General features: G+C 39.5%; 1 protein-coding gene across 3 annotated transcripts in view; it reads left to right on the top strand.

Annotated features, from left to right (window-relative positions):
• The first annotated feature begins 6267 nt into the window (after nt 1-6267).
• The window catches only part of ptprz1b (protein tyrosine phosphatase receptor type Z1b), a 58406-nt gene continuing 43173 nt past the window's right edge, over nt 6268-21500 (top strand). For all 3 annotated transcript variants that reach the window (XR_006369759.1, XM_044107912.1, XM_044107911.1), the window contains exon 1: nt 6268-6565. Coding sequence is in view for 2 of the 3 variants with exons in the window: in XM_044107912.1 (XP_043963847.1) it covers nt 6502-6565 (64 nt within the window). In the remaining variant the exon portion in view is untranslated. The remainder of the gene's footprint in view (nt 6566-21500) is intronic.

Raw genomic sequence — 21500 nt, 5'->3', positions numbered from 1 at the left:
GTTGGGCCAGGTGGTGTCGCTGTTGTACAACAAACTTGAACACGGAAAATGAAAATTGTTCAATTGTCTTTGGAAAAACAAAAGGATTTTATTTATCTATTTTTTATGGAAGCAGTTAATTTCAACATAGTCCTATTTCATGGACTACTTTATTACCGTAATACTCACCAAAATGTTTTCAGCTAATTCAGCCTTGTTTCTCACTTTTGTAAAAGCATTACGTTTTTTTTTTTGCCCCTTTTTTGGATATATTTATATTTAAATTGTCTTCGTTGAGAGCGAAGTGGAACCACAATTAAATTTATATTTAAAAAAGTAACAATGAGTGATGAACCGGTGAATAGTTAGATTCTTAGGTGTTGTTGAGGCACACGTTTTCTTGCTTTGGGGGAAAAAATATTAAATTCAACATTTGAGGTAAGAAACAGACTTTATAAGGTTTGCTTTTAAACAGAGAGACTCTTTGTGAAGTAAAAACAATTCCTACTTGTCTTCTCCAGATATGAAAGAGAGTTAAAGTTAACCAACAGGAATCAATCTAGAAGAGGAACACATTTTCACGTGGTAACAATGTGAAGACAGAGCAAAGTTTTAATAACCACACATGTCTGCATAATAAGACAGTGTGTGAAGGCAGAGTGAAAATGTGCGTTGCTGATTAACTCCTTTGGTCCCTCCTTCAGCTGCAGTGATTGAGAATAGCCCCACTGGTTGCCATGGAGCCCAGCAGCAATCCATCTCTGTCTGTGGGCTTCCACTATCAGAAGGGAATAAAAACACACACACACACACACACACACACACACACACACACACACACACACACACACACACACACACACACACACACACACACACACACACACACACAAAAGCAGGGATGAAGCGCTCACCCACTTCTCAGAAGAGTGTGTTTTGCCTCATGTATATGTGGGTCTGTGTGTGTTTGAAAGATTTGACAGAGTTCCTCTGGTTTCTTCAGGAGCAGACCTCATTTTCTATTTATGCCTCTCTCTGTCTGCTGACCTCCCTACAGATTTCTGCCGTGCGCAGAAATTTAAGACTTAATATTTTGAAGCCAAAACGACTTTTTTATCTTGCCTTTAAGTGAAATCTTTTTAACTGAAATCAAAGTTGCAAAGAAGAAGAAAGAGGTCAATAATCATCCGTGACATACTCCTACTCCTCCTGTGGGATGTTGCGTTGCTCCCACTGCACACCTCACCACTGTCCAACTGTCCTTGCACAAGTTCTGTGTCACTCTCTGCTCTGTCGCACTGTATTCTTGCACAACAATACTAGCTGTTTTAAGTCTTTCATTCGACATTTTACATAGACACAGACTGTTGGCTGAAGAAAAGTGATTAACACAGACATCATGGTTGATCCACCATTGAACATTTTCATCCAAATACTGCAGCCTGCAGTCGCCTTCCATGCATTTCCTCCATCAACGCAAATGCCATATAATTTCATATTCATAATCTGTTGATATAGTAATGGAGTGTGATGTATTTATGAAAACGTAGAAGTCATGCTACAGATCAGGATGTTACAAGCAGATCCTTCGAGACTGAGGATGTGATTCGATTGTAGGACAAATCCCCAACTTGGATGACTTGGCTGTGCTTAAGGTGGGGTCTGCTTAGCAGCCCCGTCTTTACCAGGGGTTAAAACCCAGAGGATGAATAATCTCTGAAACACAAAACCACCTAATGTTCTCAGGAAGAAGGATGGGGGCCATGCCATTAGTGGCTGCCTAGTGAGGTCAGGGTGTTTGTGCTCCAGCTTTTATTCCTCAAAGGGGCCCCTATGACTGAGGGACTTTTAGGGACCAGCTCCCTCGCCCAAAGCTTTTGGATTTGTAATTAGTATAATCTTGAGAAGTCAAAGGAGACCCACCATTGAAACTACAGATCTAACACACAATTAGGGATGTGAATTTATGTGTGTGTGCATGTGGGCTCATCTATGTTGCATCTTTTGGACCTTTTCTGGTATTTTCACTAAGCTACTGAAAACCGGTAGGCTCTAGGGGCCTAATCATGAGTCCAATCCTAATATGGCAGACCCCAATTTGGATGGTAGGGATTAAGAAAAGTGTTTTTGTTACGTACAAGTGGAATTAATAAAGTGAATGGAAGTCCATGTAAAGTCCTAATATGGCTAGAAATGCAGACTTTTCAGGAATAACTTTAACAAACCTCAGTTCTGTTTGTAGTATAATGTGTTTTCCAGATACATAGAGCCATTTTATAGCACAGTAGAGTAACTATGTTGCCTTTGGTTCTTATAAAAATACTGTGTATCAAATTTGACTTACTAGAAGTTTCACTTTGTGATTTAGTACCTTGAAATTGGGCCCATGTCTCTTTAAGAAACTCTTGCTCTTTCTGACACTCCACCTTCAGGAAGTCATCACAACATGGCTCCTCTAGTAACCCTTTAACATTTTTACCAGAGTTGCACTTCCACAATGAGCTCAATAGATGCCACCAGGTGTTTGCTAATTGCTGATGGCTAGTCTGAAGGAGTTGAGTGGGGAGCTGTTTATTGTAAGGCAGAAGCTTAGAAGACTGGAAACTGCAGATCCAGTAGTTTGGAGCTGTGGGTCAAAGGTGGAGCTGGATCCACCAGAGCTGAATGGTTGCCATGGTGATTGAAGGATTTCTCAAACATGCATGAAAGAGTTAAAGCAACACTCCAGGTATGTTTTTGATGAGGAAATAACATTATAACATGATGTAAAGTAAAAAAAGCAAACAAACATCTATTTTACATAACACTGCCCGTTTAAAATTCTGAAATATTGGCCCCTGTTCGCCACCATTCAAGTGTACACACTGTAAGCAATAATTAGCTGCAGTATTGATCCAAATGCCACATATGTTCTGGACTAATGAGCGCACGGAGAGGTGTTGACCTGCCCACAGCACCACGCTCACCAGTAAACACACACACACATCGACCAGTGTTTGTCAGCCCGGTGGTGTCCAGGATACTGACCTCCGATTGGCACCGCTGGAGGTCAATACCACTGTATTGTCCTTTCACCATGGGTTCAACATGTTCAAGTATGCATAGGGATCACACAGACACAAAGAGAATTTTACACTATTTCTATATTCTTGACCACCTTGAAAAGTAAGAGCTACCTTAGACACTAAATACAGACAATCCAGACCCGACTCGTTCGAAAGCCCACTGCAGGTAGCTCAAATGAGAACCATCGAGTTATTGACCTTGTTCCAGTTGTGGTTTGATTGCACAATCAGAGAGAGACCAGACAGCCGCAACACAGGATCCATGATCTATAACAGCCTGAGAGCTTAGAAAAAAAGACAAACAGCTTTTTGCCGCAAGGGGATGTAAAAGCAGCTCGGAGACGGCAGCATGATATGTTCCTTCATCCCAACTCAGCGTCCACTCTGACCGTCGTAAGCTTTCAACAGGTCTTTCATTTAACAAAAAACCTTCTCATACATCTTGAAGTTTGTTATGTCTTGCCCAAATTGTCAAAAAGGCTTGCCACTGTTGATCAAAAACCAAGCACATCGAGAAGGAGTGAGCAAGTCACCGATTGCAGGGAGCACACAAGGAAGGGAAGTTGAGGTATCAGCAGTGAGAAACAGACAATGGATGCCATTCTTTGGGATTCTAAACCACTTTAATTGGTATCTCATATAAGATTCCACAAACCTTGTATAACTTTGTCATGTTAGACAAAGTTTTATTGTCTAACATTACGTTTGACAAGCAAGGCGTTGCAGGCTTTCAAAGAGTTTTCTCATCGGTTCATGTCCGTACACACTCCATCGCTGCCATCAACATGTTGCTGTACAAGCCGCGTTCCCTTTCAGGATCCACGAACGTGCATTCAGGGGCCGCCGCCTTACATCCGGAAGCAGATAAGCAGAGAGGATATTGTCAAACAAGCGTCAGGAAAAAAATGTTGGTCCAACAAATGAGACGAGGCTCCTGTGTGAATTCAAGGGGATTATCTCTTTTAATGTATGCTAATTGATGCACACAGAGTAATGAGAGGCTTGTGTCATTGTGCGACACTCTCTCACACACACACAACCACACACCCCCCACACACACACTTCCAAGCTCCCATCAGCCGTGGCCCTGTTGCACCAGTGAAACCTGTTGATTGTTTGTGGAAACGCGCTCCCTGCTCCCTCCCTCTCTCTCTCTCTCTCTCTGTCTCTCACACAAGACACACACATGCACGTTCAAACACCCGGCAACCCACAACTGTGTACTCCATGGGAATCCTGAAGTCCAGCCGCTGCCAAATCTCACTCTCATCACAAAAAGCCCACATTGATTCAGGTCCTCTTGGCTCACATTCCTGCATCATTATGTGGTACTGTTTCAGTTTTTCAGACGGTTCACAGTTTGAAGGAATCTTTGAAGTCGTATTACCCTTCCGCCATGGCTCTTCTACTTGCCTGAAGAAACACCCTGGAGCACTGATGCCATCTTGCTTGGTTCTGTGGGAAATTACAATGCTGCACTTTCTGAACAAAAGATGGATCAAAAAAGTTTCATACTTTTATGTTCTTCGATTTCCCACAAGCCAAGCAGAAGAAGCAGCAAACTTGTGGAAGATCGTGCTCTGGTCAGGGGAGACCTTTCCACCTTCATGCAGAACGTTGGGCGTACTGAAGACTGACACTACATGTAACCCTGAACCTTCCACCTCCACATGGCGGTGAAAACTTGTTGGAGTTGATGTGAAGACAGATGGAGCTCAACTCATGGCTGTCCTGGAAGAAAACTTCAGCTAATCTTAGTTCTCTAAAGCTCCTTCTCCACAGGCCTGGCTTTAACCGGTTCTTCCTCCACTAGTAGACTATTAGCAGGCGCTTCTGTTCCTTTAAATCGAGGTTGAAAACCCACCGATTTAGAGTTGGAACACCGTCCAACAGATTTGATGTGAATTGACAATTTTGATCATGGCACTCAAACAGTAATGTTTGTTACTAGTTTTTCAATTGGTCACTTTATGGTTTTTTTCAATTTTTATTTTTATTTTTGTGTTTTTATAGTGTGAAGGACTTTGGACTGCCTTGTTGCTGAAATGTGCTATACAAATAAACTTGACTGATTGATTGATACATGAGCCCCATCCTTTTGGAACCTGAGCAGAAACGCATGACAAAAATGCTAAAAGAAGAGGGTTGCACACTTTTTGTGTCATGTTTTATGTTAATGTAGTTAAAATAAAGGGGAACTGAAATTTCCATCAATCAAGTCAAGTTTATTTGTATAGCACATTTCAGCAGTAAAGCAGTTCAAAGTCCTTTACATCATAAAAACACTAACTTACAACATTATGAAGAAAACATCATACAGTCAACAACTAAACAAACATTACATTTAGTTGAGTGCCATCACCAAAATTATACACATTTCAGAAAAAATTCTGAAAGTTCAATTTACATTTCAGAATTTTATTCCAAGTTTGTTCATTTGTTAATGCTCAACTGGAGTACTGTTTGGCTTTATTCAACATTATCATTTTATTACTGCTGTTATAGTTAATCTATACATATTTCTACAGTGCAGAATAGACTTTTTTGGTAGTAGGAAGGGCTTTTGGTAGTCAACCAGGTGATCAATATTTATCTTATCTTCGGAAAAAATCAAAGAATTTATTAAATAGTATTTGCTGAAAGCTTATTTCCTCTCTCTCTCTCTCTCTCTGTATATATATATATATATATATATATATATATATATATATATATATATATAGTTATATCTATATATATATATATATATATATATATATATATATATATATATATATATATATAAAGAGTTCAAGCGCCATTTTTAGGTCACAGCCTTTCATTATAAATGGAGAGAAATGCAATTTTTGAGATTTTTAATGCTGCCGCTTTACTCATTTTTAATCTATATACATCATTGTTAGGGTTCTTTTTATGTTCTCGCAAATAATGATCCAGAAATGTCAACATATTTCCATGGGTTAAAATGCAAAAAAAAAAAAGAAAAGAAAAAAAAAAAAGAAGTGCATCGATCAACCTGTATGATATAATATCAACGGTATTTATGACAGGCTGTGTGAGCGACAGGCAGCCAGTGAGTCCCAGCCGCTGCAGATAAATGGGTCCCTGCAGGAAGATCAGACGCGCACATTATAGGAGCGATTCACTGATTTCCGTTCAAGGCAGTGGGCGGCGCGCGCGCTGTCCGTCTCCTTAATGCGATATACGTGAGGAGCGCGAGTCCGCAACCGTCCAACCAACCAACCAGGCGGCGCGCGAGCCCGCTCTCCTTAAACCAACCCAGCAGAACCAAGCCGAGCTGAGCCAGTCTGTATCGAGTCCGTCCCAGCCGTCCCACACACAGAGGACGGGCTCAACGATGACCTCTTAGCGCATCCGATAATTGTTATTTTTTTAAACAAACGAAAAACATTTTTTTTCCCCCCTCCCGGCTTTTTACGTTGTGCTCATCGACACCATGGACTCTACAGCTCTGAGAACCGATGTTTGCATCTGCCAGCTGCTTCTAATCAGCCGCATAGGTAAGAGAATGAAGTGTTGCGGTAGAGAAAAGAGGGGATAGAAGGGTTTAAATGTCTTCTGACTGACGTGACGATATGAACGAGCTTCATTTTGAGCTGCGCGCGTCTAATGAATTCCCACGGAGACACAACGCACTTTTGAGATTATGCAATCGTTGGTAAAGAGTCGCTCTGTGGATTTTAATTCAGCCTCATTAGAATCAGCAACAGCTGTTTTTATGCAGGAATATATATATATATATATTTGTTATTTATTTTCTTTTAAATTCCCTGCTGAAATAATGTTTTCCTCCGCAGTCCGTCATGCGAATGAAAGTCTCTTGGGTCAGTATTTCTGAACAAACACTGTGAACGACCAGAACTAAAATGCGATGTTCTGCAGAGGGACCATGAGCTGGACTCGAGATGCTCACTGTAATCTTAGTTTCCTCAAATATTATGCATGAGAAAAAAAACAAAAAGAAATTAAGAACAAATGTGCATCTTTCTACTTTACTCTTTTTGTTCCACCTGAATACTTTTCGTCTGTATGAACTATTACTGGTTAAGTCTGAAGAGAGGACTGGATTTGGTAACAGGTGAAAAGGTGGGCGTTAATTTCTAGTATTTCTACTCAGATAGAAAATGGACAAATGAGGTTTGAGGTCACACCTGTGTCTTTATCCGTCAGTATTGCTACAACAATCTGCTTGAATAATCAATAATCAATGTCGATTCTTTTTTTCTTTTTCCAATATGCCAAAGATTTTGGTTTGGACAGTGAGTCTGCTCTGAAAACGGTAATAAACCGACAGAATTGAACTGAAATCATTAGAAAAGATTAAGGGTTAGCGTATAGTTATGAAGGATTATCACGAGACGCCGGAAAGCATAAGAAAACATCTGAAAATATTCAAAAATATTAAGAAGTTGTGTTTGAATTACCCAAATAGCATCGCTAAAGCTCCCTCTGGTGGCTCGACCAAACAAGATGCTCAGTGGCCAATCAGTGATGACTTCTTTACGCATCACCGAAAAATATTGACAGTGCAAATTGTCAATGAGCAATCCAACGTTTGTGGTTTTTAATTGCGATATATTTGCAAAGTGTCGTAACAAAAGCATTATCGCTAATGTCAAAAAAACTTCATTTCACAATTGTGCCGTTTTCATTAAAGAAGAAATTCAATTAAAGTCACATGTGAATACGTTTGTACATGCCACACCATCATCCTCCTACCACTTCCTGCCGTCTTTGTCTTTTCCATCCGGTTGTTGATCATGTCACTCATGTGATGCAAAAAAGTGATTCCTTTGTAGTTTTGTGAAAAGGACTTTTTATTAAAAACAAAACCTGAGTTTTTTTTTTCTGCAATTGGTATCTTTCCATCAAGTGGATTTATTTTCATAATTCCAACTTGTGCAATGCATCTACTGTGTGTAATTTTTAGATCGTAGATCATAGCAAACCTAGACTCACTTAACGGTGTTTTTAACATTTGATAGTGCAGTCACTCTTCAGTGATTCTGGTTAATCAGAATCACTGATTCTGGTTCGTTGCTTCAACTATAATTACCTTTCTATATTTTTTTTCCCACAGAATTTAAAATCAATTTGAAAACGCCATACTCTCAAGTTTTTTCACCATCCGAAAAGCTTTGATAGTTTGATTAGAACTGGGAGAAATCAAAGTGAGCACGCTAACATACTTACCACTCCCTCCTAACAAGGTTATTTGATTTATTTTGGCATTTCTTTTAAGGAGCGCCAGAAGATGAAGACTATGATGTTCTGCCTCGGAAGCCCAGATTAGGCTTCTCCATGTCCTCAACTGGCTTTGACATGATTCTTCTGTGATCATGTTTTACTCAGAGGAAACCAATAGAAACAAAACCCAAAAGAACTGTAATATATGGTAGAAATATACCAATGGTGAGAGATGGAATGAGTTAAAAGATGCATCACTGCAACCACAAGCATCCTCAATTCATTGTCTTTTAACCCCTTTCCTCTATGTCTTGTTATTTGCTCTCTCTCTCTCTCTCTCTCTCTCTCTCTCTCTCTCTCTCTCTTGAAACGGAGTGAACCCGATAAGTACTTCTGAAAACACCGCCTGTCTTCCAGTAAGCCTGGACTCAAAAGGAACACATTTTCATGCCCAACCTCCTTCTCACACTCTGCTACATACATATAAATTGCTGTGATGTTATGGCTGCCATCTCTGGCCTTGTTTCCACGAATCCGCATGTGCCTCTCTCACCGAGGCATATGCTCTTCAGCATGGTTCCATCTACACACAACGGATCTCTGTAGCTCTAGCAGATGATGCCTGTCAAGCCGTCTGCAGTTCAGCAGGGGAGCGAGATCATGACATGCTTTCCTGCTTTTCTGCAGAATTTTACTTTTAATATTCAGTATTAACCCCCACAACCTCCCCCCCCCCAAAAAAAAAACAAACAAAAAAAAAAATCAGAGTTTTGAGTTCTTTGAATCCAACTGCGTTCAGATTTGAAGCTAATCTTCTTGAGCTCAGCATGGATGCTGTCTACGCGGTACTTTCCTCTAATGTTAACAGCAGACACCAGCCTTCCATTTATCCCACTTAGGCTGCACAATATGATTGCATTTGATGCTTTCTACTTATAATTGCGTGTGTTAAATCCCACCAGTTGAGATATGTGTGAATACTGAGTGGAAGCCTCTAAATAAAAGGCAAAAGACAGAAAATGGGCTATCAGGAGGGTTAGGGCTTCTTTCCACAGCCCCAAACCCATCAAAGTACAAATGAGTTCATTCTCATAATTTTAAGACCAAATGCTGCAATATTGATTGATTAGGTTTTGGGTTTGTGAGTTGTGGATACAAAGTCTCAATCTCATATTACTTAATACTGAGTTCTTAAAAAAAAGAGAACAAAAAGGACCAAAAATGTGTATAAAGTTCATAGTAAATGTAAACTAAAAGTAAATGTTTGCCATGTCAGAACTTCTATTTGTCAGTGCAAATTGTCAACAAATAATCCGTAGTTTTTGGTCTTCAAGATTTTTTGAAGAGGAAAATATTAGAATTTCAGGAAAAGACTTTGGCATAGCTTACTGAGGCAGAAGCTTTGGGTAGACCTAGAAATGTAATTTTTTTTTATTATCTTACTTATTCTTTGATGAAAAGATGTACAAATTTCCACAGTTGAGGATTCCACACCGCGGGTAACTCAGTTACACTCTGCCACAGAACCCAGTTGCTGCGTCAGAACTTATTTGACAAATGTCTTTCCATCTCCCCTTTAGCGCATTAAATCTTTTTCTGGAAAGCCAAAAACCACCTCAAGCGACTGTAAACACATTGTTGCACAATTTGGGTAATTATTTAGAATTTTGCTGTTCCATTAACCTTTTCAAATGTGATACTTAATAATGCCGACACAGCTACTTATAATTCAACCCATCAAAGTTATTGGTGTGGTTCCAGAAAAGTCCAGAAAATGTTTTCTGTTGTAAGAATTGGTATTGTGGATTCTCTTTAAGGGTGGTTCAGCGATATTGAGTGTCCACACAAGTTCTCTTTAGCCTTACAGACAGAAGTGGTCTTTGGTGTTGTGTGTTATTCTAACCTTATTATGTTCAGACTAAGGAGCACCACAGTCATCTTAAAAACCTTTGAATTTTGTTATGTTGTGAATAAAAGGCACCATGTTTCTTCTTAAAATACTAAGCCCATAAAAGCCAGCAGCTAGGTGTAGAGATATTCTGATTAGTATAGCTTTAGTGTTTGAACCAACATTGGACACTGGATATTAGCTTGTTGGACAAGTACCACATTGGCAACTTGCAAGTATATGCTGTTGGTGGGCGTCGTTTTTGTGAAGTAGACACTCATAAATAGCCCTCCAGTGACGGTTCTTACAAGATAAACGATGCCCTCTTCGTTTCATTGAGGGAAATCTGGGCAAAGTGCCACCAAGCATTATGTCAGGTTCAGTGTGGCATCAACAATCACATATTCTGCTGGTTGGAGGCCATCTGGCCGAGCACTCGATCCAGAGGGGGCTTGTCCGGTCGACATAACGGGATGCCGGATGGTGCAAAATTATTTGGCTACAAAATAGTGACACATGCTACCGGGGCCACATAGCAAAGCAGAGTGAGTAAATCCATGAATTTAGTGGAAGAGCGATGACATAACTTGCAGTCGGATACAAATCACCAGGGGTATGGGAGTTCACATCCAGCTGGAAGGTTGCCTTACAACCAGTTTATAATTATACTTGAATGAAATGGCATTTTACTGGTCAGAGTGGTTGGGATGTCTGTCGCTGTTTGCTTCTACGGTTCTTCTTAAATGACTTAATGAGCTATTCTAATGCATTTTGTCATATCAGATCCACAAACCTGAATTTGTTTCAATGGGACTTAATGTGGACGATGTCGATTGGGAGTCTTGTCAAAGCAAGTATATGGATATTGACGCAGACTGTAATTTCTCATGTCCACATGTTTTCTCACTTAACCACTTCGGTCTGAGTTTTTATAAATAAGTGTTACTAAATTGAGCTTTTGAGTGGATAAAAGGCGGAAACGCATAAAACCCAGATATCGTGCTACACTTAGACTAGGCCTAAGAAAGGCACAGAATCGTCACAAGATGTTAGAGGAAAATAAATACAGTAGGTGATCTTCCAGCACATTAATGTGTGCTGAGAAGAATTGTTCCATTTTGTGTGATCTATATCGTCGCTTCCCATTCTTGACTGTCATTCCCATTGCTTAGTTGCAAAACTCTGCATTTGTATCGCTTCTCACATCCTACCCTGAATTAATACCCCACCCCAGTGCCAGCTGAGGATATTTGCTATTTGTTGAAATGCTTTCTACTGAGGAGGAATGTCTCCTGCTGGGGTATAAAACTCAGGTTTGGAGCTTCTTTTATACAACTTGCCTAACTTCAAAGCGATAACAAATCATCCCAACATGATTGATTCAGATAGTTTTCCTAAAGCCGCCTTAACGTTGGCTTTGAAGAGGAAGACGCAGGAATGCAGAAAGTTTTATTCTAAACTTGGCTACATCGAAACTCTTCTGAGTGTCAGAAAGATTTAGCGATTTGCTAACGTCTGTGTTCAAACAACACTCTATTACATACATTGAAGATGAACAGTGAATCCAGTGGCATGGTTACCACAGAGTTAGCATTGCTAAAAAACACAGATGTTAAACTGCATAATTGATTGCCTGCTTTCTTCTTTGATACTTTATCTCTTTTCCCCCCACTTTTTTGCTTTTCTCACTATCACTTTTTCATCTGGCCTCTTTATCTGAAGGCTTTATCTAATGTCTGGTCTAACTTTAACGGCATGCGGTCATGGCTATTTTAACAAACGGTCACAGCTATTTTAAAGCTGTTCTGTGCCATGAGGATGTCTTGATCTTCTTGATTCTGAGGTGCCTGGACAGTGAGGCGGACTCTATGAAACCCCGATCTCTCTACTGTAATGGTAGATTCTTTTAGCAAAGTCAGAAAATTGTGGCAAATGAGAAAAATAGTTGTTTAAATGGCAAGAAAGGTTCTTTTCATATGTCCCGAGTAGAACCCACAGTTTAATTCTCCCACAGTTTTATAGGCGGGGTCTATTGGGAACTTTTTACCCTGTGCGCTTTTACAAGTTTTTTTTATTCGGATTTTGGGAACTAACTGTCTGACAGAAAAACCCTTTAGCTTTCATATTGTCTGACCGTGACATCCGCCGCGCTCGTCCTATAAGCGTCATGCTAAGACTGCAGTTGGGTTAAAAACGTACAAGGACTAGTTCATTACAAATCATGGCAGCAATGTATGTAAACACTTGCATAAAACATTTTGCTAACTGTATGATGCTGCGAGACTCCTTGTGTTGCGCTGCTGCTACATGAAGACTAGCGTGACTTTTGTGAAGCGAATAAAGTATTTTCTTTGCAGTTTTTGCTAAAAAGAAATCATAATATGGCTGAAACACAACCTCATCCTAATGCAAAAAATTTTTACTAAAAAATTTGAGTTTTTTTGCAATTGCTGTGTTTCTTTGTTCACATGTTTTAATTAAATTTCAAATATCAATAGAAAAATGTAAATTAGATGTTTGGATTTAAAAAAAAAATACTCAAACAGATAATCATGACTTAATCAACAGAGGTTCTGTTTAAAGATAAATGTTGGGAATAAATGTGTTAAAACTAAATTTCTCTTTACAAAGTGCCTGAAAAGTAAACACCAGGTTAAAAATGGTACTTTATGGTAATTATTAAATTGATCTCTCTTTTATATTATATTATAGGTAAGTTTCCCAGCATAGTTAAAAAAAATCACAATGTCCTTTGTAAAAGACTAATTTCAAAAGTGATTATCAAGTCGACCAGAACTCTGAACACCATATTTACAGATTTTTAGATTCTTATAAACGATGAACCAGTCAATCACCTGCTGTAAAAAGAGCTGCCCACAATCAAAGCCTCACGATGTCCTCACGATGAATATAAGATCTAAACATATGAATGCTGTCAGGCATAGATACAGTTTTAGGGAACACATCTCAGAATTCAATCATTCTAACACAGTTTTCATTTTAAAATATTAAATCAGTGTCATATTTTCAGCTTTTAATCTGCTGAAAGGTTAATCCTGCATTAACCTCCACTATAAATCAACCCTTTTAACCAGCATGGACTCAACAGTGGATAACGACTCACACTATGTGCACCATTTCCTCCGTTGCCTCAAAAACAGCCATATTGTTGCTTTTTATCTGCAGGTTTTCATCAGGTAAACCTAACGTATAAATAATGCTTTGCTGCAGGCAACTGGGTGGTTGTTGTGAGTAACTGAAACATTGCCAGGTCCCACTTATTCACCCAGAAAATTTGGGTTAATGTATACAGGGATCTGAATACCAGTTTTATACAAACTACTGGCTTTTAAAGATGCATAAAAAACATGTGACACTATTGCATTTTCCCAACATACCTCAAAATGGCGATAAGGACTTAGAATTGTATCTCACTTTTTCTTTTTTTTTTGGTAATATAATAAAAAAATTGTGATTAAAAAAACCTGCATTTTATACAGTATACATCATTTCACAAATGTTTGTAAAAACAGTCTGCATGCCTAGGTGCGACTGAAATATTGGTGATGTAGTGCTGGTTTGAGAAATCTTTACTCTTCTTATGAAATCTAAAATATCTATAAGTGCTGCAGATGAACAGATCCACCCTCTGGGCTCAACTGACGCAACAACATCCACTGCTTGATGCAAAGCAAAGCAATGCCAGCAACAGACAAACTGCTTGCCACTGACAATGCTAACGTTAGCATTTCCTTCAGGACTTAAAGCACTAGTTTACAGATTTGCTTTGTTCGAGTCTAGACTGCTTTTGATCATCTCTAATTTCAAGTGAAATGACATTTCCCAAGAATATTGCCAACGTTTTTTTTGATAAAAGATTTTGTGTGCTTCATATTGTCCGAGCTGATGGATGTGGTGCTTCTTGTATGAATAATTCGACGGGCAACCCCATCCAATGAAAAGATAGTGAAATCGATTTTCATTTACTGCTGAGTCTGACTAACATTTGGTATCCTAATTCTCACCAGCAACCAGGTTGCCAACTCATCACATTATCAGACTTTTTTTTTTTCATATTTGCTCTTTGTTTGCCCCCCTTCTATTGCTACCCTGGGCAACTGCCTATATGGTCAACATAAAAAACCCTCCACTGACTACACCTCTACTTACAGCAACTATAATAAAGTTTTTGTAATCAAATAGCATCAGTTTTGTGGCAATTCCTGTAAGAATTTCATTTAGTTTGAATAACTTGTGAAACTACTCCGTTGTGCACTGAGACAAGGGATTAACAAAGAAACCAAATACATTTAACATTTACATAAAGGAAGCAGCTAGGCATGGGGAGCAGAAGGTTTTCAGTAGAAAAGAATGATGGCAGGATACCAGAGAACAAAAGGTGAAAAGGAGCAGAAGAGTGAAACTAAGTCGCTAAGACCAGCGCTCCGATGTTCAATCATCAAATGCCAGCGCTCTCTCCAGATGAGGAAGCCTGTCTGAAGTTCCATTAGCTGACAATGGCTGTCTGTGTCTGACTGTGCTCACATAAAAAAGCTACTGTTGTTTTTTTTTTCTCCCCTTTGGCACCAAGGATTGAGACAACTTCACTACCTTTTAATCTACCCAGATGATGGTCAGTGGAGACTTCAGTGCATAAGTCAAAATCCAGGATTTCTAAAGAATACCATCATTGTCCTCTAATGCTCAAAGACTCCTTCAACAGCTCTACTACTGTTGGTGAACTTTGAACCTAACACTGCAGTTTAATTGTTGGGCCAGACTGAACTTTTCCACTTTGTGTGTTATCAAGATTTTGTGTGACAGAAAAATACAAAGTAGGACATAATTGTAAAGTGGAAGGCACTTATAAGCTTTACAAAATATTATATTGCTAGAGGTTAGGGATGCATCGATCCACTTTTTCACTTCTGATACAGAAACTGATATCTGAAGTTTAGTGTCAGTTGATATTATACAAAAATTGCATGAACTGACTTAAAATGTTTCTTTTTTTTTAACACATACATAAATGTACTGACATACAGATTTATTTGATAAATCTGCACCAGTACAGCACACCTAAGCACACCAACAGCTTCACAAGCTTGGTGAAACTGACAAAAACAACTACCTTGGTTGACCATGCAAAAATAAATTGCAACAAGCCTTCTTTCAAATGGTTCAGAAATTAGGAATTCTAAATATAATGTAAGGTCAATAATAAATCATGATGTTGCTCAGAGCACAAAGCATAGAGTTAAACTGAGTAGATCTGCCCTTATGGATGTGGCACATTGTCAACGATACCCGATCTAGAATTATTTTCAATATCAGAACCGAAACAGATATTAATATCGTATCGGCGCATCTCTACTAACAATGTCTGGTCGTGGTCCTGATACATGAGTGTGCTGTTCATTGTAGCTCTGGCTATATTTTGGACAGATTCAACGTTGCACAATTGAATTTTAGGTATCCGTGTCGAATCACAGCTGCAGTTCTGCTAGTTTAAACTCTCAGCTGTTGCTTTTCTGTTTGCTGCTCTGGATTTGTTACACAGCCCCTAATCCTGATTGTTAGGTTGGTTGTACTGCATTCAGGTAAGAGTATGCGTGTGAATGGTTGCCCGTCTCGTGCGTGTGTGTGTGTGTGTGTGTGTGTGTGTGTGTGTGTGCTTGCTGGCAACCTGTTCAGGGTTTACCCACCTCACGGTTGCTGAGTGTTGGGAGAGGTTCCCAGGCTCCTTTTGTGGCATGGTGATGATGTGGCCAACTGACATGCCAATCCTTCGCCTAGCAACAGAAATGTGTTGTCACTTCTGTAGATAATTGTGGATTTTCTGGTTTTGCCAACATTGTTGATTTAGGTGTCAAATTCAGATGTTGAATTTTCTATTTTATGTTTTCGTTGTCAAAGACAAAACCCATTAGACTTTTCACTTACCTGTCACTCTTGTGGACTCAGTCCATTTCCTCTTTCCTGGTGAATCATTGTAAGAGTGGGCAGCCAGCTGTACTTGTAGGATTACACACATGAGGGCAGACTGGTAAATCATCTCGACTCAATGTAGGAAAGGTTATAAGGTGATCTAATAATTTAATTTTCTTTACTGTACGGTAAGAAAGAAAAAAAAAACTTTTAAAACTTCTATAACTACAAAAGTCAGTTCTCCATTATATTTACCAAATATCAGACTTTTCAGTGATCATAGGCACTTTCACACAGAAACTAAGTCCTCCACACTCTACACACACCAGTCAGCATAGTACAATAAATAAACACCTGAATAAGTGTGGCTTGTTTGCTCTTTTGTTCTTTAAAAACAAAATGGCAGCACCAGTTAGATTATCAAAGTTTTGTTTGAATGAGCCACAAGATTTATGGAACCATGTTCTTTGGACAGAGGAAACCAAAGAAAATATATTTATTTATCTATAATTCACAGTGGTATGTTTTCTGAAAACCAAATGCAGCATGCACATCTCATAATGTCCAGCATGGTGGTGATAAGCTGATGCTTTGGCTAAGGATTTGGGAACTTCTCTGTATACCAATTCTATAGTCAACATAAAGACATCTTTCCTACATTTATAATCTATCCAAACCATTGCCATGAATTGATGCTTACAATTACATAAGTAACATCTCATGTCCACGTCTTCAGACTTAAGAGATTGATGGTGCCACACTTTTCTCATTTTGGTCCCTCAACTGCGTTGAGGGTATCTGTTCTTCTCAGAGTTTGACCCCGAAGCAACTGTCTGTATTGTTTCCCTTCTGCACATTCTTGGCTTTGTGGGGTTTATTTTTGGCACAGCTGTGTGACTCAAAGGTTAATCCAGGTGCATGAGCATTTGGCACACTTGCAGCAAGCACCGTCCCGCCCAGTTTCCAATTTTCGTACTTCTCACAGATGGCCATCCTGACCTGCTGTGGACTCTGGCTGAAGGGAATAAACGGCAGAATTGATGCCACACAGGCCTTATGAAATGAATAAGTTGGACTTATGGTGATTGCTCTAGGATATTTCACAGTTGTCCTATTTCTTCAACATTTTTAAACATATCTTCTCCAGCAGTGTGGCATTCAGAATTGCTGTCAGAGTGTCAAGGTGAGGCCCAACAGATTTATTTTTACGAGTGAAACATTACGCCTCATGATCCTCCAGTTGATATATGTATAAACTTTAGTAGAAATTGCTTTGGGTTTTACTGCAAATGTAATGGAAAAGGTGGTGGAAAAGAAATAAGGGGAAAAAGTGAGAAAGGTTTAAGAGTAGAGAGAAAAAACCTTAGAAATACAAGGAAATATGAGTCAGCATCCTGGAAGTCTGCTTCTACACCTGCAGAAAGAGAGAAAAACAAAATAATCATTTACTGCAACATTGAGATTTAGCAGCAGGCAGGCAGAACCAGTTTGGTTTGACGGAGGGAACTCAGAGGAACAGAGCAGAAGTCAGCATGTCGGCGCAGCATAAAGCTTCTTCTCCTTCTGGGAAAGTTCATTAACGGGCTGCGAGTGTGACCAGAGAGTGTTCAGAATCTTGATCAACCCCCCCTCTGGAGTTAACCCCGCCTCCTTCAGACTCAGACTCAGGCCTGTGAGTGCATACATGTGTCTTTGTCTTATTGTCCCAGGGTGTGCGTGTCTGTGTGTGTCGTCAATAGTGAGAAACAGAGGGCATGACCCGAGGTGGAAAACAGCGACGGGATTGGAATGGTTCTGTATCCATGGTGATGGAAAGAGTTGGAGTAAGAAGCTGACAGGAAGTCTGAGGTTCCTACACGCCATTGGGGGTGGGAGGGGGGCAGTTTCTGTTGTCTTGATGCTGCAAGTTGTCATGGAAACACAGCTGATGGACAGCATGTTAAGCTGATGCTGTAGAAGAGCCCTCTCATGGATTTCCTGTTTATACTTTTCATACTTTGTCAAATTGTCAAATTCTAATACCAAACACAGTCAGAGTAAATATGATGTGTCATTTTTAGGGCTGCAACTAATGATTAGTTCAGTAATAAATTATTCTGGAAGTTAATTGGATAAAAACTTTTAACATTCTACACTTTTAATTTAACCGCGTTAGCCATTAAAAAATACATGAAAAGATGTAAATAAATAAATGATTTATTTATTTATTATTTATCTAGGCATCAAATAAATATGTTGGTGCCTAGAATGCAAAGCACAACAACAAAGCATTCCTTTAGTGGATTGGAAATAGGTGGAGCTAAAACTATGCTACTTCAGGAGTTTTGGGTAAAACGATACAGACAAACGTAATTAAGGTTTTCATCTTGATTCCAAAATGTATATAAATGTATATATTGTACAGTTTAGGCTTAATTACTTCTCTGATTATGTTTTTTTTTTTCAGCTAATGGCCTTTTTTGCATTTACATACATGTAACAATCAATTCCTAAATTAGTTGACTATTATTTCAATAATGATTAATTGTTCCAGCCCTTATTTTTAAATGATGGGTTTTTAACCTGTAAACTCAAGAAACCAACGAAATAGAACCTGTCTGACAACATGAAGTAGACTAAAAGACCACAAAATAATGTCTTTGTCGATCTGAAACACTTTGGGTCGAAACCAAAACCGCAAATCTGTGAGGCTGGCAAACACTTTGTGACTGAACTGTGCAACGTTTTTATAAAGAGCAGTGGATGTTCTTTTCACATCCAGTTTTTTCTTCTTCTACAGCTGACCTTAAGATCTCCTGGTTAAAGATGGACCTTTCCATTTAAATCCAAGGAAATCTTCAAAAAGATCTTTTTTTTTAAACCAGGAGCTTAGGTTTTAGCTTGCATCCCCGCTCCACTGAACGGCTAGCGGATTACTAATCGCACACGCATAGTATTTTCTCCATTTGTGCCAAGCAGATGGAAATGTAGCATCTTACTGCCCTAACTAGGCATGGAGATTAGTGAGCCTCTCACTCACACACACACACACGCTCACGCACACACACACACCCACACACACACACACACAACTTGGCTGGACGTGTGCCTTCACAAATTCTCTGCGGATAAACCTATCTGCGGCGCATCCGCCTACCGACGACTCGCCACCAATCAGAAAGCGGGAGCGGGGCTGAAACATTAACCACACACATCCAACGGACACAAACTCGCCCGCTCGTCTCGCTGCAAGTCTCAGTGTGATTCTGAACGTGTGTATCCTGAACAGCAGTTATTCATAGCTTCATTTTACATCAACCCCTCCCGCCCCCAGCCCTCTATTCGCCTGAGCTTTAACTAGAAGCAGAAATTTGAGGTCAGCCCCCCGCAGGGTCTGTACTACTCACAGCTCATTGGAGACATGCAAGCTTCAGGCTGAAATGTGGTGGAAAACCTCTCTGCAACTCCGGGCTTTCGCCTAGATCTGAGATTTCTGAAGTGCAGTTGTGGGGGAAACAGCAGAGCTTTGCTGAAACATTTACAGTGAACAAAAAGAGGCCTCTGACACATTTAGTTCCACATCTAAGTCTGGAGCTCCACATCGGCCCCATTCAGGATACTAAACTCTTTGTATCCATGCTGTTGTCTTGTCTGTCCTCTCACAGTGCTACCACTGTGACATCATATTTACAGCAGGAAGTGTTCCCACAATCTGTAAAAATATCCCTATCACCTAAGGGGGGGGAGGCGTTCTGGTCCTGTATTATTAATTTCAGCTGTGCACCGATTGGACTTTTCCAGCAGATCACCAATCTTTAAAAAGCCTGACCTGCTGATTGTAATTTTTTGTCCGACACCAATTTCTGCTGTTGGTATTCTCTCCTTTTCACTGACAGACACACAAAGCAGGTCACACCTGCATTTGTGAGTTTAATAATAGTCACCCACTGTGGCCATCTTAGCAAGTTCAGCGACCTTTCAGACCTTTCTGGAAGCAGATAATATTGGTGGATAAGATCTGCAGCAGCTGTGTTTCTCCACTAACTGTACAATTTGACATTTTGGAAATACATTTGGTTTAAATAATAGAGTTTTATGTGAATTTAGTGGAGCCAAATAACTGTAGAGGAATTTGTGATTAGGTATTAGCTTCTGGTTGGATATATAGAGGGTTACTTGACACTGTGTGCGTGTGTGTGTGTGTGTGTGTGTGTGTGTGTGTGTGTGTGTGTGTGTCAGCTGTTCATCCACATTACCACCTCTGACACAAGTCCCCATACTGTCTTTGTTAAACTCACAATAAAACTTTCTCACAAGTCTTCCCTTGCCGCTTTTTAAAACTACTGGATAACAAGATGCTTCACACGCACTAATATAGACACACACACACACACACCCGACACACTCACTGCTTCCAGTTAAAGTCTGTCCTGATAAAGGTTTCTGTTGCAGCGTTAATGCCGCCGACACAAAGCTGGGTTTGTCCTGCACCCAGAAACACAATCCTCCTAGTTAACATGGAGCCTAATCTCAGTGACGGAGAAACTCTGTGGCTCTCAGCTTTTCTTCATCCCTAACATCATCTGAGATGCAGCGGGATGTTGGTATCAGGATGCCTGAAGTCGTACATTAATCAAACCGAGGCCCTGATTAAAACACCAGCTATAGCAGGCCAGTAAAAGTTAGATAAAAGGTGAAATGTTGAAATTTGCCATTTCTTTTAAGCCATTGATTCTCTTCTTAGGTGTGTAAAAACATCTTAGAATTACTGCTGTGAATCTTTCAGAAAGTAGAGGTGGACGGAATGAACTTAAAGTTTTAGCACAATATTTTGTCGTACTACTGTGATAAGGAGACAATAAGAACTATTTATTAATCCGTTTTTTCGGTAACTGTATGGTTGTAGCACAGCAATTCAAAGTGCTTTACATCATGAAAACATAAAAAAAAACATGAACACATAATGTAATCAACAGCTGTGAAAACAAATAACAGACATTATTTTATTTAGTGCCTTCATTAAAATCATCAAAAATATAATCAGTGTTCCATTTATTATGGTTGAAAATCAGCTCTAAACAGACTTGATTTAAAGGAGCTCAGTGTTTCGGCTGATTTCCAGTTTTCTTCAAGTTTTTTCCAGATTAGAGGTGCATAAAAGCTGAATACTGCTGCTTTCTAGACTAAGCTTAAAACGTTCCTTCATAAAGTTTATAGTTAGACTGGATTCGATTGTCTCTGTTGTTATGACCACTTTTTCTCACTCTGCTACTTTCTCCTACTACTCTCCAATTTGGCTGTTGTTCCGCTTGCTGGAGCATCCCTATCATTCAAATTTTAAAAATTCATTTAATGAAGTAATTGATCTAAAGTGAAACTCACTGAGATTTATCACAAAGTGAAACAGATTTCAAGAGTTTATATCTGTTAATGTGGCCGACCATCTCTTGTGA

The sequence above is a fragment of the Gambusia affinis genome, linkage group LG23 (assembly GCF_019740435.1).
Source record: "Gambusia affinis linkage group LG23, SWU_Gaff_1.0, whole genome shotgun sequence".
Lineage (NCBI taxonomy): Eukaryota > Metazoa > Chordata > Actinopteri > Cyprinodontiformes > Poeciliidae > Gambusia > Gambusia affinis.
The sequence above is the reverse complement of the archived record's forward strand: the minus strand, read 5'-3'. Positions and strand labels throughout refer to the sequence as shown.